The sequence below is a fragment of the Pituophis catenifer genome, unplaced genomic scaffold (genome assembly GCF_029215685.1).
Source record: "Pituophis catenifer annectens isolate HBS135680 unplaced genomic scaffold, rPitCat1.0.hap2 SCAF_8, whole genome shotgun sequence".
Lineage (NCBI taxonomy): Eukaryota > Metazoa > Chordata > Lepidosauria > Squamata > Colubridae > Pituophis > Pituophis catenifer.
Genome location: NW_027256888.1, coordinates 70,730,534 through 70,738,523, shown reverse-complemented (window position 1 = coordinate 70,738,523; position 7,990 = coordinate 70,730,534). Strand labels below are relative to the sequence as shown.

Here is a 7,990-nt window from a genome sequence, read left to right as displayed (position 1 = left end):
TACAACTGAGTATGAAACTGCTCCAGGCATTTTTAGTGAGCTTGAATTTTTAAACAGAAGCTTTTACTTGTATTTTGTTACATGAGCTTAACCTTTTATGTTGAGAAATACCAGAATAGCAAGACCTGGCCCCAGATTCAGACAGATTAGATAGAAGCCTCTCACTCCCACACTTGTGTAAAAAAACACAAGTGCGGTTGTGTCAGTTTTTACAAAAGCCACTGCGATAACATTTTCACTGTTGTGTACCATTTTTTAAGAATATTCGAATCCTTTCAGTATTTGATGGTCACAGAACATGCTGAATTCTCATTTTACTGTTTTGGCTTCTCTATCCCTTTTACAATATATTTTGATTTTAAAAAGTTCCTGCTTGTACTTATTCTTCTCCTAACCCTTTTGCTATTTTCTTCTGACTATCATTATGTAAGAAACTCAGCTATTTTTACTGTGAGCCTATAAAGTTGAAGTCCACTAAAATATGTTTTCCATTTACATTTCAGTGTTCTTTTTTATTTGTATTGCATGTGATAGGATATCTCCTATCTCATGCATATATATTTTTTCTTCTAATTATATGGATTGGGGATTTCTTAGATACCCACAGGGATTTTAGTCTTTTTTCTCTGTATATGTATATGTTTCTTCAACTTATAACTACAAAAATACATTTACAAGAGTGTACATATTGCTTGATGATAGAAAATGATGTACAGGTGGTCCTCAGGTTATGACCACTCATTCAGTGACCTTTCAAACTTATGATAGTACCGAAAAAATGGCAGTTACAACTGATCCTCAAGAGTTCTGGTTGTTGCAATGTGCCCACAGTAACATGAGTGTGAACCATATCCTGCTTCTGGTTTCAAATATATATAACACACGTGGTGAATATGGAAATTAGCAGTTTACTCAAGGTCAAGGAGATAATGGCAGATAAGGAATGTAAACCAAAGCAGAGTCTCAGGAAAAAGAAGCTTGCCTCAGTGGCTTTGCTTTTAACAGGAACATGCAGAAGAATAGTCACAATCCAGTCCAAATTTCAAGAGTCATGTCAGGGTTGTTGGCCAGTCCGGAGATCAGAATTTCACAAGCAGAAGCCTCACAAATGTCACATAAGACCCAGAGATCAAATGGTTAGAAGAAGGAAGAATCATGGATCAGGTCTACCTCTTAAATCAGGTTGCAGATTTGATAATCATAACATTATAGTTTCTGAATTTATGTGAGAGCTTTGATGGGAGAAAGACCAAAATATATATGTAATGATTTGTTATAAATTTAATGTGGAAGCAAGGCAAGTTGGAGTTCTGGTTGTGTCCATCCACATGGCTGTTGCCTTAGAATAAAATTTGTCCTACATTTAGTACAAATGCCTGAATGGAAAGAAAGTACCGATGCCTTCTTGAACCAGGATTGTCTTGTTTTGCTTTCTCAGATAAAATGCACGTGTCATTAGCTGAAGCCCTGGAAGTTCGGGGTGGACCACTACAAGAAGAAGAAATATGGGCTGTGCTGAATCAAAGTGCTGAAAGCCTTCACGAGTTACTCCGAAAAGGTAAAGCCTAGATTTTAGCTTCAAGGTGGGTGTGTTGGAGTAAGTCCACATGGGATGGAAAATAATACAAAGGATAGAAAATTTGAATATGTAATACAACATGTAGAAATGGTTATGGTTAGGATTAGGGTCAGTGGTAAAATCAAAAATTTTTTACTACCGGTTCTGTGGGCGTGGCTTGGTGGGCGTGGTGTGGCTTGGTGGGCGTGACTTGGTAGGATTGGCAGGGGAAGAATACTTCAAAATCTCCATTCCCACCCCACTCCAGGGGAAGGAAACTGCAAAATCCCCACTCCCTCCCCACTCTGGGGCCAGCCAGAGGTAGTATTTGCCGGTTCTCTGAACTACTCAAAATTTCCGCTACCGGTTCTCCAGTACCTGTCGGAACCTGCTTAATTAATCTCCCCTGATTAAGGGAGATGTCTGGATTATCATTTAGGAGATAGGTTCATTTAACCTACCACTGGTTGAAGACCTGAATATATTAGAGAACATGGAGAAGGTCAAAGGATAAACTACCAGTAGTAACTTTTAGTTCCAGCATTTTAAAAAGGTGCATTGGGGAAAAAAAACAAACCAAGGATATGCATTCCCATCTAAAGGCTTTGGAAATCTGACATGCTGATGACATGTTTTGGAACTGTTTCAAGAAGCAAAGCCTGAGGCAACCACACCTCCTTTATTTAAACTTCGTAATGTAAAAAGTAATCTCAGAGGTCAAACTCTTGTATTCATTCTGTCTTTCCCCCCCTGCCCAAAACTGAAACCCCCAGACCTTTATCATCTTCTATCTGAATGTAGAGGTGAAACATTGAGGAATCTCAATGCATATAAACAAAACTGTGAACAAATAACAGAATAGAATTCATTATTGGCCAAGTGTAATTGGATACACAAGGAATTTATCTCTGTTGCATAAGCTCTCAGCATACATACAAAGAACATACATTTTGTTTTGTGAACTGAGCAAATATACAAAATTAATTTCTGGTTGAAAGTTTTATTCCTCATGTTTGTTAACTTTATGCTAAATTTCTCTATTAAAAGTTGGCATTGTGCCGGCTATTGTACCTGCTTTGGAAAGAAAGAAATATTTAGAAATATTTCTCTAGGCTTTAGAGAGGAGAGATAATAATAATAATATTGTATAGCACAGAGATCCCCAACCTTTCCGGCCTGGCAGGGGGAGAGAAAGGGGGGATGGTTCTGTTACCTGATATTTCCATCATTATTTGTAGCAAATGAGCCGCTGTGGTGGAGTGGTTAGAGTGCAGTACTGCAAGCTACTTCTGATCAGTGGCTGCCAGCAGTTTGGCAGATCGAATCTCACCAGGCTCAAGGTTGACTCAGCCTTCCATCCCTCCGAGGTTGGTAAAATGAGGAGCCAGATTGTTGGGGACAATATGCTGACTCTGTAAACCACTTAGAGAAGGCTGTAAAGCACTATGAAGTGGTATATAAGTCTAAGTGCTATTGCTATTGCTATTGCTATAAGACAGTGATGGCTAACCTTTTTGCTGTCACGTGCCAAAAGCACGGGGAGAGCATGGGGGTGTCACACCTGCGCATGCCCACACCCATAATTCTATGCCCCCCGCGCATGCATGTGCGACTCCCCTGTCCCCCCAGAGGCCCTCCGGAGGCTGGAAACGGCCTGTTTCCTTACTTCTGGTGGCCCTGGAAGGCCTGTTTTTCATCCTCACCAGGCTCCAGAGGCTTTCTTGGAGCTGGGGAGTGCAAAAACAACCTTCCCCGTCCCCCGGAGACTCCTCCAGAGCCTCCGTGCGAGCCCTGTACTTACCTGGCATCCAAAATGGGCCGTGTGGAGACTCCTCGGAGGGGAGGGGTGGCATGGGCGGGGCCAGCTGAAAATCTGGCTGACACACACATGCGTGTTGAAGCTGAGCTGGGGCAATGGCTCGCGTGCCCATAGATATGGCTCCGCGTGCCATAGGTTCGCCATCATGGCTATAAGTGGATGGGCAAACTTCTTCAAAAATTTCTGAGACTGCTCTTGAGTTAATAAAACAGTTGCTTATTACTCTCTTCAAAGATCCAAGAGATAAGAATAAACCCAGTCTTGGCTCTTGCTGTGGTTCCCATCAGGGGTGAAATCTAAAATTTGTTACTACTGGTTCTGTGGGTGTGGCTTGGGGGGGGTTAATGTGACTGGGTGGGCATGGCCAACTTTTTTTTTTTTTACTTTTAAAAACATGTTTTCTACAACCTTAAGAGGTTGCAGAAAAAAATGCTTTTAGAAACTTCTGACGAGCAGGCAAGTCAGCTGGGATTGCCAGAGGCTTTTAAAGGCATTTTTTTTTCCTACAACCTCTTCAGCTGAAGAGATTGCAGGAAAAAAAATGCTTTTAGAAGCTTCTGGCGATCAGGCAAGTCAGCTGGGATTGCCAGAGGCTTTTAAAGGCATTTTTTCCCCTACAACCTCTTCAGCTGAAGGGGTTGCAGAAAAAAATGCTTTGAAAGGCCTCTGACGATCCCAGCTGAGTCACGCGATCATCAGAGGCTTTTTTTTTTAACTTTTAAAAGCATTTTTTCGGCCGAAGAGGTTGTAGAAAAAATGCTTTTAAAAGTTACAAAAACAGCCTCTGATGATCGCGGCTCAGCTGCGCATGGGGGGTGGGGTTCGCAGGGATTTTTGCTACCGGTTCTCTGAACCACCCGCCGCCATCGCTACCGGATCAGGCGATCCAGTCCGAACCGGGAGCATTGCACCCCTGGTTCCCAGGCAACACCTCACAACACTGAGATTTTGACATATTTGATGTTCATAATTATAGACATGGCTTCTTGCCCAGTATTGATGGTTTGTGTCAAATTGAATTCATTTGTCTCTTTTTCACTGAGATGAAGCTAGGTATTTTGAGTCTTTTGCTGTTAACAGGAAAACAGTTTTAATGCATGATTGAATGAAGCAAGATCAGTTGTGCATTTTAGAAATAATAAAAGTAGGCCTATAATTCTTTTTAAATGAGAAAGTGTCTCAGGCATTGATTTTTTTTTTCATCCTGGTTGCTGCTCAGCCATGAACCTCTTAAGGTATTTTGGCCATTCAGCTTCTATTCTTTCATCTATAAGTGAGATTTCTAGGTAGCTGTTTGGAATGACTGCCCGAGATCTCAAATCACCTTTTTCAGCCAGATGTTTTCCAAATATGATGAAGAATTCAAGTTCTTATAAGGGTTGGAAATGGCTAGAAACTCTCAACTTCAATAAACATAGCATATGTGGAGATTGGACAATCTGCCTTAATCAACCTGTGGACAGACATCATTAACTCACAAAGAATTATTTTTGGTGGCGCAGTGGTTAGAATCCAGTACTGCAGGCTACTTCTGCTAACTGCTGGCTGCCAGCAGTTCAGCAGTTCAATTCTCACCAGCTCAAGGGTGACTCAGCCTTCCATCCTTCCAAGGCCGGTAAAATGAGGACCCAGATTGTTGGAGGCAATAGGCTGACTCTGTAAACCACTTGGAGAGAGCTGTAAAACACTGTGAAGCAGTATATAAGTATAAGTGCTATTGCTATTATTATAAGGCTGCCCGTAGGGATAATTGGCAACTTCAAAATGGCGGGCTCCACTGGGTAGTCAAAACCCCACTCCTCTTTCCATCCATGTGATGTTATGAAAGACTGTATATCTGGTCTTGAGAAGTGGGAAAAGAGCAATGGAGTGTTAAAGGAAGGGCAACGGCAGTTGTGAAAAAGTAAAAAAGTGTGAGAAAGGAAGTCAATCTATCCCTGACATGTTTCTGTTGGGCATAACATGGAACAGAAAGAAACTCTGACCTTCTTCAAGGTTCTATAAAAATACAGGTAATCCTTTGATTTATGACCATAATTGGGACTGATCTGAAATGCCTCTCCTAGGCCAATCCTTTATTCCATTTGTAAGTACCTGCTTTAGCCCTTGTCATTCAAAGCATGTAGACTTCACCTTTTATTCTTCTTACTACATGGAGTTGCAAGCTGAATCTTGCATTCTTCTTCTATCTGAGGTCACAAGCAACAGGTCTTTCCAGGTCTTTTGCATGTAATGAGTTTCTGTATATGTAGAAGAGAGGCCTTCCCTTTTCATTGAATTTTTAATCATTTCTAAACTGGATAAGTAAAACATGTTGAAGCTGGTTACTTTATAAAATGGTATCAGTCTCTAAAGTTTGCAAGATCTGATGGGTATAAAGCTTCAGTCACAGTCCTTTATTCATAGTGAACAAGAAAAAACTGAGACAGTTAAGATCAAGGTAACAATCATCTAACCCAGGGGTATCAAACGTGATTTCATTGAGGGCCACATCAAGGTTGTGTTTGACCTCTGGGAGGCCGGGGTGGGCGTGGCCAGCTTGACATCACTCAGGGGCGCCTGTGGTGGCCTGAGTGCTCCGCCAGTGAAAACGGGCTCCCAAGCTCTGTTTTTGGCTGTGACGGCCTCCTGCAACCCTGTGCCCATGAAAACGGAGCTCAGAAGGGCCGCACGCAGCCTTCCCGAGCTCTGTTTTCGCTGGCAGAGGTACCACAGGCTGGTCTTTCGCTGTTTCCAGGGCGGCCCTATGGGCCAGATCTAAGCCCCCTGTGAGCTGGATGCGGCCTGTGGGCCTTAGGTTTGACACCCCTGATCTAACCCAACCTGGTGCTTCATATGTGTTGAATTTCAGCCCCCTCTATTCTGAGGCACATTCAATAGTCAAACATCATCCTGGCTGGACTTAATAGAGTTTGATATAGCACATCTAGAAGCATCAGATAGGAGAATGCTGCCATGACCCTTTGTTTGAAAGTGAGCCTTATGGATCTCATGAGAATGTATTCTGGGGTAACCAATGCCTTGTAAACCCAAAGGAGCTTTTTTCCAAAAGGTAACTGGATTTTCTTGTTTATTTTTCCTTTGAAAACGTTTCACTTCTCATCCAAGCAGCTTCTTCAGTTATGAACTTGGATGAGAAGCGAAACATTATGAACCGAAGAAGCTTCTTGGATGAGGAGCAAAACATTTTCAAGGAAAAAAAAACAAGAAAGTCTAGTTACTTTTTGGAAAAAGCACCATTGGGACAACAATAATCTGGATGATTGAGAATCTCCATAGACCAGTGTCGAAATAGGAGCACATGCGCGCAAGGGGAGGAGCAGCACCAGAAACCGGAAGAGCAATTCCCTGGCACGCATGCGCGCGCCAGGAAGCTAAGCTTCCTGCTTCCGGCATGCACATGCACACCGGTCACCTGGCCTTCAGGTTTATGGCGCACATGTGGACGCAAAGAGCACTTGCATGTGCACGCCGGAACCCGGAAGAGCAACGAGCAATGGCTGGTGTGCCCAGAGAGATGGCTCTGTGTGCCACTTCCGGCACGCATGCCATAGCTTGGCCATCACGGCCATAGACAATGCCTTTCAAAGTATAGTAAATATAGTGTCTCATCTGGAAGTTGCTTGCTACCTGGAGCTAAAGTAAGTTTGGATCTGATCAGTCATTTGAAAAGAAGATTAGCAGAAACCCTGAATAAAGTTAGAGTAAAGGCATAATAATTAATATGTTATTAATTATTATATGTAAGAACATGCAGTGCAGCGTTCAGGAATGGGTAGTGCTGGAAAGATTACAGAAGGTGTTGGTTTTAGTAGCATTAACACAATAATCTATTTATAATGTTACATAAAAAAAGGAGATAAAGATAATCATATGTCAGCCACTAGTAACCATGAACAGATCTTTTAGGAATCGATCGATCGAATTGATACCAGCATATAATTGCTGGTATCAACAACAGTCAAATTATATTGCATATTTAACTGTTAGTCACAAACTGTATATTTTGGTGACTTTTTGAGCGATATCAAATCCGTGCGTAATCATTACAGTTGAAATTTTGTCAATTAGATAAAAAGTACTAGGGTTTTTCCCCCCCTCTAATGAAAAAGAAGATTCTGCTCTATACACTTACACATCTGGTAGAACAGAGAGATCTGGGCAACCAAGTTCTAATTAAGGAATGGAAAAGAATAATAAAATTGAGTTGGTCAAGTTTTATTCAAGTTTGGTTTTTTAGCTCAAATGATCTAGTTTGGATTGTTTCATAGTTTATTTCTTTGGGATGAGTCCAATCTCAATTCAGTTAAAAATCTAGTACATTTAAATGTGTATGAAGATACCCAATTGCCTTTAGCAGTGGGCAGATGGTGAATTACCCTCGGCCATCAGGAAGCTAACAAGAATGGCATAATTTTGGTATATAAATTGTATTTTCAACTCTCTCGATTAAAAATACATTGGGAAAAGAGTTAAATTATACCAAATGTATTGAAAACTTTTCAGTCCAGCAAACCAAATTAAAGTTTTATTTCTATAAGCCATAGACATGTCATAAAGTTAGCAATCTGGGTTCTGTCAGTATTTCTGATGAATAGATATATAAAAATAGA

At 41.3% G+C, this 7,990-nt stretch overlaps 1 protein-coding gene across 1 annotated transcript in view; it reads left to right on the top strand.

Annotated features, from left to right (window-relative positions):
* The first annotated feature begins 1,443 nt into the window (after positions 1-1,443).
* Positions 1,444-7,990, top strand: part of PTPN13 (protein tyrosine phosphatase non-receptor type 13) — a 134,273-nt gene continuing 127,726 nt past the window's right edge. The window contains exon 1 of the mRNA XM_070948109.1: positions 1,444-1,558. Coding sequence (XP_070804210.1) covers positions 1,444-1,558 — 115 coding nt within the window. The remainder of the gene's footprint in view (positions 1,559-7,990) is intronic.